We start from the raw sequence: 19,777 nt of genomic DNA, 5'->3' as shown, positions 1-19,777 counted from the left end.
GCTTCCAGAAAATTCAAGACAGGCTCCTATTTTAATCATTACTGTATTAGTAAATAATCTAAAGGCATGCTATTAATTTTTACTATTTTCAAATAATATAAGGCCAATGAAAATTTTAACTTAATCTTAGCTTATTTGCTTCTCCCAACTTACCTCTTACTTTGCCAATTGTTTTCCTGGAATTCCTGCTCATGATGGGAAGAGTAAGGATCCCAGCACTCCTACCACTCTCAGCGATGGTAGATGACAAAAGGCATGCTGTGCCCACATGTCCAGGAAGGGCATCACCTTGAACTACGGGCTCACTGAGATCTTCCTAAAAAAGTAGGTTTACAAGACTCAAATCTTAACCATGGTCAATGTAAGGATCAAGGATGTGTTTAAAGTCAACTCAGAATCTACGCAAAAGCACTACTGAAAAAGAAAAATACAACTAGAGGCTGAGAGAGGAGAATTGGGAATACAAGGCCAACTTGGACTTCATTGCACTCTGATCCTACTACTACTCAGCCTCCCAAAGAAAAATTCCTAACTGGTATTATACTAGTGCATTCAGGTAGTTTAGATTGCTTCTTGTTCTTTAAATAAGTGATATTTCCTTTTGGGAGCTATCTCTCTCACATAACTATTGGCTTGGCTTTGATGGGTTATTATACAACACAGTACTCTGCCCTTGCCTGGCCAGTCAGAGCCCTAAAGCCTCCTGGAATAGGAGGCACAGGCTTAAGACATACCCAGAGCCAAGTATTGGAAAGGCCAGGGCTGCAGGTACTTATGTGTGTTAAGACGCAGGCATGAGCTGCTGGCAGCCACTATGTTACCAGATAAAGCTGAAATGTAAGAGTAGTAGTCCAGGTAACATCACATGAGACCCTGGATCTGAAGCTTATTTGAATTTTGAGTTAATATATAACTGGTGGTTTAAATCAAAACATAATAATACTCAACTCTACAATACCATTCACTTGTATTTAGATTGCTTAGTAGACACTGACATTTAATCTTGATTTAAAACACCAATTGTACTGAAGTTCCCTTGGTTATATACTTTCATTTTGTTTTTATTTGTTTGCAGACTCAGAGTTCCATCTGGAGTCTGCAAATAAACAAAAAAACTTGGAAGGCTACCATTTGAGCCATGTCCCCATTCTATTTTATTCTTTGCTTTGTTTTTCATGTAGGATTTCATTGCTAATTTTGGCATATTCAGCCTTGAACCATGACCCTCCTGTTTCTATCAAATGAAAGGTTGAGATTCCAGGCATGCACCAGGTGCTCAGCCTCCATTCATCTCCTTGCAGCAGTAGCTCTGTTCTTTTTTTATTTTTTGGTCTGTCGTGGGCTTGAACTCTGAGCCTGGGCACTGCCCCTCAGCTCTTCAGCTCCAGGTGAGTGCTCTACCACTTGAGCCACAGTGCCACTTCCAGTTTTCTGGTGTTAATTGTAGATAAGATTTTCACAGACTTTCCTGCCTGGGCTGGCTTTGAACTGCAACACTCAGATCTCAGTTGTGAGCCACCAGCGCCTGGCTTAGCACTTTTCATAATAGTACTAACAACTCCAAGCTTTTTTTTTTTTTGGGTCCGGCCGTAGGGCCTGAACTCTGGGCCTGGGCGCTGTCCCTCAGCTCTTCAGCTCAAGGCTAGCGCTCTACCACTTGAGCCACAGCACCACTTCCAGCTTTTTTCTTTTTGCTTATGTGGTGCTGAGGAATCGCACCCAGGGCCTCGAGCATGCAAGGCAAGGCTCTACCACTGAGCCACCTTCCCAGCCCCAACTCCAAGCTTTTTTAAGTGGCAAAAATCCAAAATACTGTATGGATCATATTACACAAGTTAGACTAAAATAAAGCAAACTACACATGAAAATAAACTGTCTACATTGTCAAATTCCTCACTGAAATAAAGACTCACCTCAAAGAAATCAAAGATTAGTTCCAGGTTATCTGGTTCCATTGTTTGTATGCTGTATTCTGTCCAACGATCAGGCTGTAAACCATACCCACACTCTGGCTGTGAATGCCTGCACTTGAACTCATTGTCACTTATTAAGGATATCTCCAGACTATTAGACATTTTGTGATGAACAGTGGGAGATACCCTATCATCATCATCTTCCTCTGGACCCTCTAGTGTAAGCTTTACCCTACAAAACAAGGGAAAATAATAATGCGAAAGTGACATGGAGAAAAATTTAAGTGTTCCCCCAATATGCTTAATAACAAAATAATATGTGAATAAAGACTACACAAGCTATACAGGTTAAAGACAATTAGCGTGTTTAGGTTTACCTATATATAGAAATTTCAGCAAGATATTAAAATGAGATAGATATCTATTATACTTACTAAAATTAAAGGTTGTTTTAGTTCATCATTATTTTCAACAAGTTTCAAAGAGGTGTTTACTATTATCTCAATTGTAACTGCCTACTTCAGTTTCTTAGCCTTTAATAATAAATATTTTTAAGGAGTGTTGTGTGAGAAAGCACTGGGGTCTGAATTCAGGGTCCTGTCCCTTCTAAGCAAGAGCAATATCATTTGATACATGTCTGAAGCCTTTTTTGCTTTAGTTGGTTTTTAGCTAGCATCTTACACTTTTGCTTGGGGCTGAACTTTAGACCATAATCCTCTTACCTACACATCCAAGTGGCTGGTATTAATTACAATAGTTTACCACCAAACCCAGCTTATTGGGTGAAACAGAGGTCTTGCAGGCCTCAAACTACAGTCCTCCAGATCTCCATCTCCCTATATCAACCCAGAGCAGAAAAATCCTGAGCCAATCAAGATGTTACTCTAATAATAAAAAAATTACAGCTATCACGCAATTTACTTTCAAATACTTGAATTTTTGAAGTCAAATAGACTTCCCAGATCCAGTTTTTCAGAAGCTAAGGGCAAGGTATATACATGCCTAAATACTCTTATATCATAGCCAATGCTGTGAACTACCAACCACCTTTTCCGTCCCTCCCTATTCTTGGTATATGTATGAACTATAATATTTAAACAGTTACAGTAAAATGTTTGATTTGCAGACTATAATATCATAAAAAGAATGTATAATCATGTCTTTTTAGTTATTGAAAATGACTAAAATCATTCCTGCCATTTGGTCAGACAAGTTGTATATTCAGACTTCTAATAAACTACCTTAGTCTTTCAGAAGCTAGGTCACTCAAAAGTATGTACAATATTACATAGGAAAAAAGTTAAAGAGCTTTACATCTATTTGTGACACTAAGAGGCTTACCAACAACAACCAAAACATATCTGGAAAATTTTTCATTTTTTAACTCACCAATAACCAATTTTCTTGGTTATTCTTTGAAATTTTGAAGGGTATTTCTGTATGTCATTTTCTCGTCACTTAACACAAAATTCTGGGCAGAGGTGAGGGTATGATCGTGGGTTTGAACTGAGGGCTTTGCAGCTGCCAGGTAGATGTTCTACCACTTGGAACTATGTCCCCAGCCTCCATTTGTAAGTTTTAAAACAAACTGTTTACTACTTAACTAGGAGGTTTAAATGATAGCAACTATAAAAGTAACCTAGAAACTACACATCTTTATTAGAAAAAACTTTGTTTCTAAATGAGAGATTATCACTAAACCAAGTAGGCTGGAGGTACCATTAGGTGATAAAGCACCTGTCTAGTAAGTACAAAGCCCTGATTTCAAATCCCAGTACCAAAAAAAAAAAAGACTAAAACAAATATGTATAATAATAGTAATTTTTGGAAAAAATCACTATTACAGAAAAAAAGCCACTATTACAGAACCTGTAACTATTAGAAAATGACAGGTAGGTGTTATGTTTAGTTTATATACGTAAAGTCTAAAAACCAAATTGGTCAGAAATCTATAGCATTAGTAAAAATAAATGGCCTAAGTAACAAGCACACATTGTCATACCTAAATCTAGATTTTTTAAATATTTTCTTGGTTATTGAGACTGGAGGTTTTTCAGAGTAATGCAAACGTAATCTTATTTCAGTCTGACATGTCAGCCATCCAGAATCCAGAGTTTCAATACCATCTGGCAAGTAAATATAAAGAATGGTAATTATTATGCATGTTTTGGAAATAAAAATACACAGTGACAACTCAAGCTTATTCACATTTTAATACCCAAATTATATATAATCTTGACACTCCCTCCCTCAAGCAAATATAACAGCAGTCTTAAATTTGACATTGAACAAGAAAACTTTTATATAAATAGGAAAAAAGTTAAGTAACAACTGGACATGGTGGCTTACATATGTAATCATAGCCACTCAGGCAGTAAAGATCAGAAGGATCACAGTTTGAGGCCAGCTCAGGATTTGCAAAATCTACCTCAAACAACAGCTGGGCACAGTGGCACACCTGTCATCCCAGCTATGAAGGAAGTGTAAATAGGAAGATGGCGATCCACTACAGTCCAGGCATAAAAGAGAGATCCAGACCCTATCTCAAAAATAACCAAAGCAAAAATGGCTATGTAGCTCAGGTGGTAGAGCTTCTACCTAATAAGTAGAAGGCCATGAGTTTAAACTCTAGTGTTGTTAAAAAAAAAAACAAAAAACTAAACTAAATAAATACTAACAATTATGCTTGAACAACTTAAAATATCTTATTGTGGCCAGTTAGGATGATGGTACATGCTTATAATCCCTGAAACTGAAAATATGGAGACAGGAATGTTGCCCTTGGGAAGTTAGCCTACACAAAATTAATGTAAGTTCCTATTTGAAAACTAAAGGCAAAAGGATTGGGAGCATGGCTCATGTAGTAATAAGTGCTCCTGTAGGAAGTAGAAGGCCTTGAATTCAAACCCCAGAACTCCTCCTCCAAAAAAAAAAAAAAAAAAAAGAAATTTGAATCCTTTCTTGAATCCATGCAAATCTATTTCAGAAAGAGTCTATGTTCCAAGATGGATTCTAGAACCTAACAAATACCCCCACGCATTATATTTTCAAAGTACCCCATGAGATAGCCAGCTGAGAAATTTGTTATGCCATTATGGTTGAAGGTGAGAAATATGGGAAGGTAAAAATATAAAAGAATCAATTCTGTATTCTTACATTAACATTCTGCCAAAATCAAATGAAACAACAGTAATGACTATATCAGTACTGTTTAACTTGAAGCTTCCTATCAACACAGATAATACATTTTTCATGAATACTAGAGAAGCTATCAACTGTTTCGAACCTATGCTTTTTCATCAACAGGTCTTCAAAAGAAAATCGAGAAACTTTGCTCCCTAAGTGTTAAGTTCTGAACATTTAAATAATTATTACATTCCTTTCATCCTTTTTTTTTTGATAGAACTGGGGTTTGAACTCAGAACTCAGTACTCTGTCCTTCCTAGGCAAGTACTTAGTAACTGTCCATTTTCAAACAACTGTTTTTAAAAAAATGGAAAAGTCAGAGAAATAGCTTCCATCCTAAAAGGTAACTAAAGGTGAATTTAGGATTTCAGAGAGAGAAAAAGAAGTACATACTAACCCCCAAACAGTAAGTAACAATGGACATGACATGCATTAGAGCTAAAAAGAAAACCATTCCTCCAGAAAGCACTCCAAAACCACGAAGCATAAATATTGCTTTCATAAATAAGTGAGCAAGAACTTTTAAAAAATACTCAATTTATTCAAGTAGACCTTATTTTGATGTAACAGTTCAAAATGAAATCAAGGAAAAGTTTGGTGCCTTAAATACTGCCAAACCATGTATGTTACTGATATGTATAAGCATATGTACACAGTAAAATCACAACCAAACATTCAGGCCTTATTCCTTCCTGAGCTTGACAAGAAAGCAAATTGGTTATCAGCAATTTATCTGTGGTTCAGAGTTAGTATAAGCACATATTCCACCAACCCTCCCTTCACCTTTTGATTCCTAAGGTGTCTAAAATGAGAATGTAAGTTAGCATGGTAACCCTGGGGCACTAAGAATTTCAACTGCTGAAGAAAACATGAATTCTGAGAATTTGTCTGCCTAGTCTGGCTTCATACTCTTAATACTCACCTCCCAGCTTCCTTAAAAGAAGCTAGGATAATAGGCATGAGCCACAGCTAATTTTTAAAGACTTTGCCAGAATCATTTGAACATTTGGCTATACCATAAGTGCATAAACAATACAAAATGTAGGAATTTAGTCTAATGGTAATATTTCACCCTTTAAATGTTTAGAACCATTAATAAAGACAACTTTATTATAAAATATATAAAGTTGTTTTCAAAGACAACTATAAAATAGCCAAGTATATAACTTTTAAAACTCTCACATTGCACTTATTTATGGGAACAGTACATGTATAATAATTTAGTCCAGATAATTAGCATTTCTACATCCTTAAAAAAGCATAGTACTGAGTTGGGCACCAATGGCTCATGCCTTTAATCCTAGCTACTCAAGAGGCAAAGATCTAAAGATCATAGTTCAAAGCCAACGTGGACAGGAAAGTCAATGAGATTCTTATTTCTAGTTAATCAACAAAAAACCAGAAGTGATGCTGTAGCTCAAGTGGTCGAGTGTTAGCCCTGAGCATCACAGCTAAGGGGCTGCACTCGAGCCCTGAGTTTAAACTCCAGCACAAAAAGAAGAGAAAAGAAAACTCCTTTTGAATTATATAAACATACATCTAAACATCAAAAATAAATATTTAAAGCTTTAAGAATTACATTTTCAAAGCATAGTGTTACTTACTGTGAATTCCAAATTGTCCATCATCAATAATAATTTCACTTTCTAGAATTCAAGGAAAATAGGAACTCTAGTTAAAATTCATGAGGCAAAAATAATAAACAATCGAGAAATTACTCACTTTAAGGAATGTTCAAATATTAAATCTATAACTTTAAGCGGCTTAAGTGAATAAGCATATTTATTGTAGCCCTTACTGAAGAATTCCCATTTGAAGATGCTAGCAAGCAGTACAGTTTGCAATTTTTGGTGACTTTTCATAGTGTAAGGAAGAGAAAGAACTCCTCAGAGACATACTCTTGAGGCACTGGGAGGGACCATGTTTTACACCCACCAATGTTGAAGACTAACAAGCTGCTGGACAATGGTAACTCCATGCAAAGCTCTTGGCACAATTAAAATGCTTATTCTTTTGTAGTGCAATCCTGAACTTATCTAACATGTGATTGTCCTCACCCTCAACTACTCTTTATAGCTGGATAAAAGCTCTATAAACAAGATAAACTTACCTGTACACACAGAGCTGTGAGGAGCTAGCAATCAAAAAATAAGTGCTACCATATTCCCTTCTATCAGTTCAATTAAGTGAGAAAAGCTGCAAAGCCCCATCCCTAAGTAATACACTAATTAGCTTTCCTTCTAGTATTCTTTGCAGCTTAGTTTTAAACAAGACTGAAATGTCAAGATGTTTTCATAGTTGTTAATAAAGACTCTCTGGGATGGATTATATGAGGCTTTAAGTTTAACAGTTACATTTCTAAAAAATATAAATTTCATTCTAAAGAACAGAAATAAAATAATTCAAATTCTCACAATACAAGAATATATTTAACTACAATATACTTTACATTATAATTTCTTTTTTAAAAATGTTTAACATCTATTAAATTCCAACCTCAGGATGGGACTATTTTATTCTAAGTACACTCCCATAAAATTCTATGTATACTATAAAAATGCATTAAAACATATACAAAGAAAATCCAATAGAAGGTGGAATGAGACATTTGTTTCAATAAAATGTGTTGATACAGAGTAAAGCAGAAACTCCCACTGTTTCTAATCTAAGCTAGTAACTAGGCAAGTCAACTATTATTTTCAAATTTTAACTTAACCTAAGAACTAAAATATGTATTTTTCAGCACTGAGTCAATTTATAGATGAATACAAGTAGGGATTTAATGTATATAAATAAACTAAAAATTCTATTTTCAATCTGGAAGGGGAAATTCAAAAATATGACCAGGCACCAGTGGCTCACGCCTGTAAGCCTAGCTACTCAGGAGGCTGAGATCTGAGGGTAATGGTTCAAAGCCAGACCAGGCAGGAAAGAAAGTCTGAGACATATCTCCAATTAACCACCAAAAAACCCAGAAGTGGAGCTATGGCTCAAGAAGTAGAGAGCTAATCTTGAGCCAAAAAGCTCAGGACAGCACCCAAGCCCTGCATTCAAGCCCCAGGACCAACATACACACATATACTAACAAAAAAAGAAAAAAAAAGAAATTAAAGGAAAATTGCCATTTTTAAATACAAGCAAACTAAAAAAAAAACAAACACAAAAACAAAAAAAAAAAACTTCTTTAACTGTGAATGTGGAAGTGGACATGTGGCTCAAGAGATAGAGCACTAGTCTTGAGTGAAAACACTGGGGGGCAGTGCCCAGCCCCTGAGTTTAAGCCCCAGTATTGGCACCAAAATCAAAACATCAAAAAAAAGGTGTGAATTATAGCTAGCCAGGAAGGAGTTAAATGAATTAGGAAGAATGTCAAATAGAACAAGGAAATTTAAGTTTACTAGGTTTAAAATAAAAACAGTACTTAGGGAACTTAAAAAAAAAAAGTAAGATAATTTACTCTATTACTACCCAAAGCTAAATAGTAAGAGTTTTAGTTTAGGATTAATTATGTCCTCAAATGTTCTCTACATTTGAGAAGGAAATCAAAGCCATGAATGCTCAGTCAAGAAAGAATGTTATCTTATAATCTTTCTAACTACATCCACTGAAAATGAGTATTTCATTGTAAATTAATCTAACCCCCAAAATAAAAATAAGCAAGCATTTCTAAAAAGGTTTATAAAGAAAGGCAATTAAGAACTGTTTAGTTTTGAAAGTCAGATCCATGAAATGCAAGTGAAATTTGTAGTACTGGCAATGCATTGCCTTTAAACTTTAGAATAAAAATTTACTCAATCCCACTAAGCCACTGAGCAGCATTAGTAACTTTACGCATATGCCTCAAACAGATGCAGTTAATGCCCATACCTAAAGGGGTTATTGATCGTGGTTGTAGATGAGTCTCCCACTTGTGAACTATGACTTGACATGGACCACCGATAGTCTGCAATTTAAAAGTTAAATGTCTGCAATAATTTCTTGTATCTTATTTTCTACCCATGACTCCAATAGATGTTTGTAGCCTAAGTCTTATACTAAGTAATAGACCAAGAGATTTGACTTGCTAATTATTGATATTATAGGCCCCAAATCAGAAATGTACCCAAGTCATAAAACATGATGGAATTGCTGGAAGAAAATGTAAGTCAGTAAAGAAAAGTGAGATGAGCTGGCACACAAAAACTCTTAAACTCCATTGCAAATCTACCTACAATACTCAGTTTTTTCAGAGAAATGATAGCACTGAATGTACTTTGGCAAGTCAGCAGTCAAAGGGGTATTACCAGATAAAGTTGTACCCACTCTTTTTAAGAAAGTCTCTCCACACTTAGAACAAGCCTAACAAGTCTATAGTACTAGGAATAGCAGAAGCAAGCAAGTACTTGAAGATCAATGTCACAAATTACTTCAGAAATTAAAAGGCATTACAAAGGTTTTTTTTTTACTTAAGAATACTAAAGGGAAAATAAGAATAGTATCAGATTTCTTTTATCATAGTAAGGTTTTGAAGAGCACAGGAAATCCTAAAAGAAAGGATACCTGGATGCTAAACTTGAAGAACAAGTATGATTTAAAAAAAAAAAAAAAAAGGACCATCCAGTTTGAATCTTTGGCCTTTCAGTTTACAAATTCATACAGTGCGACATTTCCTAATGTTATCTTTCATTACCAAGTTTCCTTACTAAAAAAAAAAAGTTGTAGGTGTTGCTGACAACATAATTTTAAAACAAGAATTAACTGAACTACCTACCATAATTCTCTAAATATACTTAAAAGACTGCAGTCTAAAGGTGTTCTTTTACTTTTTTTTTGGTCCGGTCACGGGGCCTGAACTCTGGGCCTGGACGCTGTCCCTCAGCTCTTCAGCTCAAGGCTAGCGCTCTACCACTTGAGCCACAGAGCCACTTTCTCTTTTTTGCTTATGTGGTGCTGAGGAATAGAACCCAGGGCCTCATGCATGCAAGGCAAACGCTCTATCACTGAGCCGCCTTCCCAGCCCATGTGTTCTTTTACTTTGATTAAAGAAATTTGACCAAAGCAAAGTCCTTAAATACATAATTTAAGATACATTTTTAAATTGCTAACTTACAAGGTATTATAATTTCTTTACATGTTCTCTGGAGAAATTTAATAAAGAAAAGCACAAAGAAAAACTTTATACACACCTAAATATCCTGGAATATGTAAGCTTCTGTATAACTACAGCATATCTTTAGATGGCATCAATACTCTCATACATATTTCTGAATTTTAATATTAATTTCATAAGTATACTAGATGCTAACAAATATGTACACATCAGCCATGAGGCAAAATTCAATTCTATCACAACTTAAATTTTTCTTCAAAATTTCAAAGCTTTCTGAGGCTTAAATACAATAGCATTGGTATGCATTCAAATAATTTATTATGCCATACTAAATGAAACATCCTTTTCCTATACCTGAATACCTCCTTGTCTAGGGTTCACTTATAAATTGATTAGATTAAGTCAATTTTTTTTTTTGGGGGGGGGTCCGGTCACGGACCCTGAACTCTGGGCCTGGGCGCTGTCCCTCAGCTCTTCAGCTCAAGGCTAGAGCTCTACCACTTGAGCCACAGCGCCACTTCCGGCTTTCTTTTTGCTTATGTGGTGCTGAGGAATCGAACCCAGGGCCTTGAGCATGCAAGGCAAGCGCTCTACCACTGAGCCACCTTCCCAGCCCCAGATTAAGTCAATTTTTAAAAAGAAATATGTCAAATTTCTCATCTTAGAATATATTACCACTACCTTAAGAGAAGAGAATGTACATTTAATCTTAGATTTGCTAGATTTTTTTATAACTTCTTCCTTGACCTATTTTTTTTTTAACAAGAGGTTTTTGTTTTCTTCTTATCTTTTTGTCTTGTTTGTTCTTTTTTATTTTTATTTTTGCCAGTCATGAGGCCTGAACTCTGGGCCTGGGTGCTGTTCCTCAGCTCTTCAGCTCAAGGCTAGCGCTCTAACACTTGAGCCACAGCACCACTTCTGGCTTTTTCTGCTTATGTGGTGCTGAGGAATCGAACCCAGGGACTCATGCATGCAAGGCAAGCACTCTACCACTGAGCCACTTTCCCAGCCCCCCTTGACCTATTTTTTAAATGCTTTTTTAATAGCTAATTTTTCTAATCTTCAAAAGATGCAATGTATACAGAAAGTACAATGTTTCTCAGCAACACAGAATGAACTTATATCTTTTCTGTACCCCTCTCATACCTCTCAGGCACCCCTGAACCCAATCCTCTTCTTTAGAAGGATTTATAAAAAGTACTAAACAAAGGTGAGTTGATAAGGACCATGAACAGAAAATATTGACAGAAATTTTTCAAAAAGTAGGTGGAAAGGAGAGGATTTTGCTTTGTTTTAAATCAAGTTTCAGGGAAACTTCATAAAGAATTCACTGTACCATATATTATGTAAGACAGTCATATTTGATATAAACATTATAATAATTTCAAATCCCCACTCATATTTTAGTAATAAACCCACTATCTATATCATAAGATCACCTTGACTTGAATAGAGTGAGGAGCAGTCAAAGGACATGTCAACAGATGACTTGCAACTGTACATTAACATTCACACAACAAAACCAGGTTGGTTGGTATACAGAATACAAAAAAAAAAAAAAGAGAGGAAAAAAACTCTAGCTGTAAAATACACTGAAATTCCTAAATTATGATTATGATAATTTTATTAAACTTTAGAGGGCAACCTTAAAGTTTACTTTACTGAAGTTCTTTTAAAAACAAATTCAGTGCTGGGCACCAGTGGCTCATGCCTGTAATCCTAGCTACTCAGGAGGATGAGATCTGAGGATCACAGATCAAAGCCAGCCCAGGCAGGAAAGTCTGTGAGACTCTTATCTCTAATAAAACACCAGAAAACCAGAAGTGGCACTGTGGCTCAAGTGGTAGAGCACTCGCCTTGAGCTGAAGAGCTGAAGGAGAACGCCCAAGCCCACAACCAACAAAAAAAAAAAAAAAAGAAAAGGAAATTCAGTTATCTTGGTGATGACTCTAATACATGCACTGCTTTCTAGTATGCTAACTCATTCCCCTCAATCTTAGAATAATTATATTTTGTAAGAGGATGTGACAATTTTAAGCCTTTTGGAATATTAATCTTTGGAGAAATAACAATTCAAGAGAATAGAGAATATTCAACTAACAATACTGATAGGAATTATTTTACAATTTAACATATATAAAATCAGATGACTGAGGCAGGTGTGATGGTAGACATCTATAACCCTAGCACTCAGGAGGCAGAGACAAGAGGATTATAAGTTTGAGGCTGGCCTGAGCTACATTTTATGGCAAAACCTGTCTCCCTCTACTCCTGGGGGAGAAGAAAGTCAGATAACTAAAACTATTTTTAAACATGCAAACCAACAAAAAAAATTGTTTTTGCAAAAAAAAAACACAACTATTACTGTAATTAGTGATATTACATGTTAACCACTAATGGAAATAAAAGGTTATTCAATCTGAAGACCAGGGTTTTGCTTTTTAACACACTAGCAAGCAAAATTATCAGCAAGTATTATCAGTATTCACAGACAAACTTAAGACTTTTCAACTCATTGTCTTCTTTGAACAATTCTAAAAACAAACTGCATGTAAAAGGGACTAAGAAATTTTAAACTACAGGGCCAAATGTATGTATGTGTGTGTGTACTTGTGTGTGCATGTGTGTGTGCCTGCATGCCTGCCTGCCTATAAGAGGGCTTGAATTCAAGGCCTTGCATTCTAGCTTGGCTTTTGGCACTCCACCACTTGAATCACAACTCCACTTCTAGCTTTCTGATAGTTAACTGGAGGTAAAGACTCTCACAAAGCCAGGCACTGGTGGCTGAACCTGTAATTCTAACTACTGAGGAGGCTGAGCTCTGAGAATCATGGTTTAAATCATGGTGTACTGCCAGCCTGGGCAGTAAAGTCCATAGACTCTTATCTCCAATTAACCACCAGAAAACTGGAAGTGATGTTGTGACTCCAAGTGGTAGAGCTCTAACCTTGAGCAAAAAGAGCTTATGGATAATGCCCCAGCCCTGAATTCAAACATTATCATGTACCCGCTCTCCCCGCTCCCCCCTCCCCGCCTCAAAAAAAGTCTCAATCTTTTCTGCTCTATCTGGTTTCGAACCTCAATCCTCAGAATTCAACCTCCTGAGTAGCTAGGATTAGATGTGAACCATCAGCATCTGGCACCAGTGTTAATCATTTTTTCTATATGACCAAGAAAAATAATCACCTAGTCATGATTCAAAATAAAGGAAATTGAGTGGATATATATCACTAAGGTTTAAATTTCAAATTAACAACTGAAACCATTTAGCATCCAGGAAAACTTAGCTGTAGTAAGAAACCAAAATCATTCTTCAAAATGAAGAAAATGAAAATGAAAATTATCTGCCTCTACCAGATGATTTATTCTTTTGTTCAAAGGTTTAAAGGAAAACAAAGAAACATTATGCTCAAAATAAGAATTTGATTACAAATTATGAATCTAATTATGAATGAATGTTAGCACCACGAATAAATCAGATATATTACTGAAAATTAAAGGTCTATTTTCACAAAAATCAAGAAATTTTTCAAAAAATGTAACTAATAATTACCTAACATTTCATTATGAAAAGCATTTCTACTTCCAACCACAAGGTAGACATTATTGAAAATGCATAAATGATTTTTAAAAAGTTCAAATAATTCTTCTTTTTTTAATTTTTTTTGGGGTCTGGTCATGGGGCCTGAACTCTGGGCCTGGGTGCTGTCCCTCAGCTCTTCAGCTCAAGGCTAGCGCTCTACCATTTGAGCCCCAGCACCACTTCCAGCTTTTTGCTTTTTGCTTATGTGGTGCTGAGGAATCGAACCTAGGGCCTCAGGCATGCAAGGCAAGCACTCTACCACTGAGCCACCTTCCCAGCCCAAGTTCAAATAATTCTAAAAGCGTCTTTGATGTGATATTAATGAACTCAGACTATCTATACACTAATTCTAATATTTTTATTCTAGCAATATATACTACCTTATTTTTTGCTATGTTTAAATAAGTTAATAGTATGTCTTGTCTCCTGTAAAAGTTATTATTATTGTTACTGTTGGTGTTGTTTTGTTCTGACAGTATTGCTAGGTAGTCCAGACTATCACTGAGCTAATGATTGTCTTGTCTTAGCCTCCTCAGTACTAGGATTTTAAGTGTGCATCATCTGCCTTTCCCTTCCACTGCCTGCCCCTCCACATCCCCCACTTCTCCAGCAACATTGAAGATCAAACCCAGGACTGTGCACACACTAGGCAAGCACTCTGCCAACCCTTAAGCTATATCTTCAGGCCTAAAATTACTTTAAAACTCAGAATATTACTAATGCTTTACTTAAATTTCGCAAAGAGAAAAGAGTTGTTACCTACCAAGCATAAGCCTAAATTCAATTTCCTGTACCACTCCAAAAGAAACAAAAAACCATGAGGAAAAACTGAGAAAGGATTTCAGGATTTAACTAAAAAGAATATGCCAGAAAAAGCCAAGCAGTAGGAGAAAAAATATAAATGGTAGAATATCATTTGCTCATGATAAAAATTTTAGTAATGAAAGAGCCCTAATATAGTTTAAGTTCCTTATAGATGAAGAAATTGAAATCTTAATGATAATGTAACTTGCCCAAAATATAATCACAAGATATTTAGTATAGATTTCTAAAAATCCTGCTTAGGCTACCTCCTCAAACCTTTGAATTAATAAAATTCTTACCTCCTGTTAAGGATTTTAGTGCCTCTGTCATTACTTTGCTTCCCTCTCACTTTAACATACTCCATGAATTCCTATCATTTTGTGATTTAAGATTATTTGTACATTATTTCTATCAATTAACAATGCATAACTGAAACAAAGTTTCATAATGTTCCTAATAAAAATGTTTCATTTTAAAAAGGACCACCAACTTTTAGATGATAAGTGTCATTCTAAGCTGGGATGTGGAAAACTCGAGCCATATGCATGAGCTTTTTAGCTATTTACTCTATTCCATGAAAAACATACTTACCGTAGCAGCCCCTGCATCACACGGTACATGTGTACACGATACAGAGCAAGCACCTACTTAAAGAAACACACTCACCAACACATACTGTAAACTTTTGCAAGTATTACAAGCGGAAAAACTTGTTTACTACTAGGCAGACTTCTTGCCAATTTTTCCAAAAGGCATTTTAGACTGATTTGCTGCTTTTGGTTACATTTTCAATGAAGAGGAAAAATACTACAGGTTTGGCTTAATTTGACCTATGTTGACAATAGTCTTACTTAACTGTGCTGAAAGGACCCATAATTTTTCTTGCCCAAATTCCCCTTCCTATGTAAGATTTGGTGGATTTTAACAATACAGAAGTTTCATAAACCAGAATTCTCAATCTTTCAGTGCCACGAGTGTTATGACCAATGTGTGTATATACACACAATTCTTCCATTGACACTGATCTTTAACAAGTTATATAACCCCTGTGCCAAATAATTTTAGATGCTACTTTCTTAGGTTGTTAAAGTAAGACTAATGTCAAGATAAGCCAACATGATGATCAACTATAATGTAATTTAAGTTCATTTATTGAGTTTTTACAAAATATTCTTGAAATAAAAAGTAATAGGTGCAAAAGACAGCTGAAGTAGGTTTGTCAGTTTTTTTTTCTTTTTTCTTTTATAACGGTTGCTAAGAGAAGGAGGTAACTAAAAGTGGCTGCTTACATTTTTCACAAATAACAAAAGTATTCTAGGACTCCCAAGGGAAATACATCTTTTACAAAGATCTAATTCATGTTTCATTTCCTAAAGCTCTGCCTAAATCTTTAGTCATATGCAGCCCAAGTGTGCCAAATGTAAAAATCTGAAGGAAAAGAACCCATTCAGCATATAAATTATCTGTAGATTAAGAGGAAAAAAATCAACTTTTTTTTTCCTTTACCAAAAATGGAAAAAATACCAAAATAGTAAGTTGCTGTGAGCAGGGAGACTTTAGAAAAGATCCTGGTCAATCAAAACCATGTATTAAAAACTCTAAAAGAAATCATTTCATTAGTTTATTTGTGATAGGAATTAAGCAGTAGTCACTAAATTCTTGGCTGCTACAAAATTAATTTTTAAAAACTCATTTAAAGCTGGATATAAACTTATAATGTACTTACACCACATAGGATTAAAAGCAATTTTGTGTTTTAAAAGATATTGCAGAACATACTTACTATCAGTCTTTAGAAAACTTTACGGCAGATATATTTTTGCCTCTGAAGTAGCTACTTACTTGGTTTTGTTACTAAAATATTGAGAGTTCTTTTCCTTACTTGACCAAAAGATATTCATTTAATTTTATGTTTTCAAATTTAAGTTGGTTGCTTTTGAAAGTACTAAGAAAATTGGAATCTAGATAAAGACAACATACCTTTGGTTCTAAAAAGCACCCTTTGAAGTAGCGATACTGAACTGATACTCCTCTATTGAGTTCAACAGATGCTTTCCATAACATGCTGTTAGGGAGGAAAAGCCAAAAGCAATAGCATCAGTACAAAACTAACGTGTATAAAGACTTCACAATTCATAACTTCCCAAATAAAGTCTGTGACCAACCACTCACATTTTCCTATCATAATGTTACTTCAGGCTTACTCTACAATAGGCAGTAGGAAGGAGGATAGGAAGGAGTAGGAATGAGCCTCATGTTTACATACTCTCTCTTCCATGTGGGCAGACAAATATGCAAGCATGATACCTTGCAAGTTCTGGAAGAGGTGTTGGAGCCCAGAACTGAGTGAGGAAGAACTGTCTGAGCTGAGACCTAAATGATGAAGAGGAACCAGCTATACATAGAGCTACACAAAGTAATCCAAATACTGCAAAGGTAGAGGCCTATGTCAGAATCTTCCAGACTTCCCACCCTGTTAGGAAGTTACATGGTTACTAAAAGGCTTTTGGGAACAAGGCCTCTAGGTCACAAATAAGGAGTGAACACTGAGGGCAAGTTACACTCTGATGCCTCTATTCTTTAACAGTGTTGCTCAGATGCTGGCTATTCTCCCAGCCAACCAATCAGTATCTGTAACTTTTTTCAATTCAATGTCTTCTCTGACATAGAGTAACTATGCTATTCTAATAGAAACAAATGCTTTGGTTCAACAGCTTGCATCAAGGTGAAAAAAATGCACTAAAATCATGCTTTTAATTGATTTTTAATTTCAAAAGATAGGACAATGATATTCAAAGTATGGTCTTGAGATCACCAGTATCATGTTGAAAATTCAGGTTTTCCAAAGGTGCACAAATACAGCAGTGGTCCTCACAAGATACTATATTGAAAATGAACTATACAACTTGTTGGGGGAGACAGCAGGAAAGAACTAGCAGAGAGTGAGGAAAATGGTGGCACTGTCCAAAAAGAAATGTACTCATTATTTGACTAAGAAAATGCAGATGCTCAGGATCCACCTAGTCCTACCTGTTTAGAAACCCTGAAGGTTTCTGGGTGTTGGTGGCTCACACCTGTAATTCTAGCTGAGGCCTGAGATCTGAGGATCACAGTTCAAAGCTAGCCCAGGCAAAAAAAAAAAGTGTGTGAGACTCTTATCTCTCAGAAAAAGTCAGAAGTGGCACTGTGGTTCAAGTGGCACTGAGGTTCAACACTAGCCTTGAGCAAAAGCTCAGAGACAGTTCCTATTCCCTGAGTTCAAACCCCACGAACACAAAAAAAAAAAAAAAAGAAAGGAAACTCAGGGGTTATAGGCTCAAGTTGTACAAATTTAAACAAGCCTCTTGTGGACTGATGAGCACTTAAGTTTAAGAGTCATAGTCACAGACCATTACCTAATCATTACTTCAGCATGAGTAGTTCAGCAAAAAACCAGAAGCTCCAAATACTTTTTTATGGTACCAGATAGTTAACACTACTTCTTACTTGACTCTGCCAAAACATATTCACTCTGATTCAATCCTGGGTCCTAAAAAATATCTACAACCAGATGTCAGCCATGATGGTAGCTTCAGATGAATCTGTCAATATTAACATATGTATGGTCCAAGGTCTATCTTTTGGAGATGGTTTTCATGGCCTCAAGTGGTACCTAGTCATATACAGTTTGATAGAACTTCACAGCTTGTTAACAGGCATATGATTGGTTACAATTCACTGACAGAAGTCAGGGACAGCAAATTCCTACCACATGTTCCTATTTTTTATAAACCTCAGAATCATTTTTCAAATAGGACTCTAGACTCATACTCATTTCTGCTAAAAATAGTAAAAAGTTAATAAATAAGAAATCTGGGAATGTGGCTCATTGGTAAGGTGCTTGCTTAGCATGTATGAAGCTCTACGTTCAGTTCCTCAGCACCACATACACAGAAAAGGCCAGAAGTGATACTGTGGCTCAAGTGGTAGTGCTAGACTTCAGTAAAAGAAGTTCAGGGACAGTGCCCAGGCAGTTCAGGGACAGTGCCCAGGCATGAGTTCAAGCCCCAGGACTGGCAAAAAAAAAAACGAAAGGAAGGAAGGAAGGAAGGAAGTAAATTCAAGCTGGACACCAGTGGCTCACACCTGTAATCCTAGCTACTCAGGAGGCTGAGATCTGAGGATGGAAGTTCAAAGTCAGCCCGGGTAGGAAAGGCCGTGAGACTCTCTATTTCCAATAAATGACCAGAAAACCAATGTGGCAATGTGGCTCAAATGGTAGAGTGCTAACCTTGAGTTGAAGAGCTGAGGGACAGGACAGTGCCCAGGCCTAGAGTTCAAGTCTCATGACCGACAAAAAAATAACAATAAAAATCCAGTACTATGTCATCCACAAAGTCATCCAGAGTATGCAAAACTAGAACTAAAGGTGCGCAGAATTAGTTGGGGTGGGGGGGAGAGGGGGAATTTCTCTCTTCACTCACTAAAGCAGAATCTAGGCATATGGGATTTGGGTTGGTCATTTGTTTGTCTAGTTATTATGGTACTGAGGATTGAAACCAGAGCTTCACACTAGCTAGGGAAAAATGCTCTGCCACTTGAGCCATATTCCCAATATTTTTTCAAAGTTCTAATGTGTTCCCCTCAATAATAATCACAAAAGAGATGAAAAATGCACAGAAGTATTTATACGCAACTTCTCTAAGGAAGTATAGCAAAGAATGAACAGTTCTTAAGCTAATAAAAATGGAATGGGAAGAAAAAAAAAGAGCTGTCAAAAAAGAAATGGACAAGAACTTCAGTGAATTCAGGGCTAAACATAATCTGATCAAATCTCCCCACCCCAAAAGGAAAAAACAGGAAAGACAGGTAGTGAGGTGCCTGAGTGCAGCTGCCTGATACTGAATTACACCCAAACTACCAAAAGATATACAAAGAGAGCAAATAAACCACAAATGATCCATATCCTCAGCCTCATTAGGAAACAATACAACTCTTCCATCTGTAAGCAAGAAAATTCCAATAGAGCAGTAGCTACACCACAAGGAGAGCTGGTAGGGGGCTGAGAAAGGCTTTGAACAAGACAAGTACAGGTAGAATACATAAAACCTCAATCACGATTTTAAAACATACAAGGATGTTGTTTACAAGAAAACTTTCTCTTGAAGAATGCTTGCTTTCTCCATATGAAGTACTATTTATCTGTAGAATGAGGTTTTATTT

General features: G+C 36.1%; 1 protein-coding gene across 4 annotated transcripts in view; it reads right to left on the bottom strand.

Annotated features, from left to right (window-relative positions):
• Gpcpd1 (glycerophosphocholine phosphodiesterase 1) overlaps positions 1-19,777 on the bottom strand; it is a 55,411-nt gene that overhangs the window by 22,801 nt on the left and 12,833 nt on the right. For 3 of the 4 annotated variants that reach the window (XM_042694286.1, XM_042694282.1, XM_042694287.1), the window contains 6 exons: positions 16,556-16,640; positions 8,967-9,042; positions 6,704-6,745; positions 3,916-4,039; positions 1,914-2,145; positions 154-316 (listed from right to left, as the gene is read on the bottom strand). In XM_042694286.1, the coding sequence (XP_042550220.1) occupies positions 154-316; positions 1,914-2,145; positions 3,916-4,039; positions 6,704-6,745; positions 8,967-9,042; positions 16,556-16,640 (722 nt within the window). Of the gene's footprint in view, positions 1-153; positions 317-1,913; positions 2,146-3,915; positions 4,040-6,703; positions 6,746-8,966; positions 9,043-16,555; positions 16,641-19,777 lie in introns of those variants that run through there. The other variant, XM_042694288.1, reaches the window with a different exon arrangement.

Source organism: Dipodomys spectabilis, unplaced genomic scaffold, assembly GCF_019054845.1.
Source record: "Dipodomys spectabilis isolate Male_0828 unplaced genomic scaffold, ASM1905484v1 ptg000175l, whole genome shotgun sequence".
Taxonomy (NCBI): domain Eukaryota; kingdom Metazoa; phylum Chordata; class Mammalia; order Rodentia; family Heteromyidae; genus Dipodomys; species Dipodomys spectabilis.
This window is presented reverse-complemented; position numbering and strand designations above follow the sequence as displayed.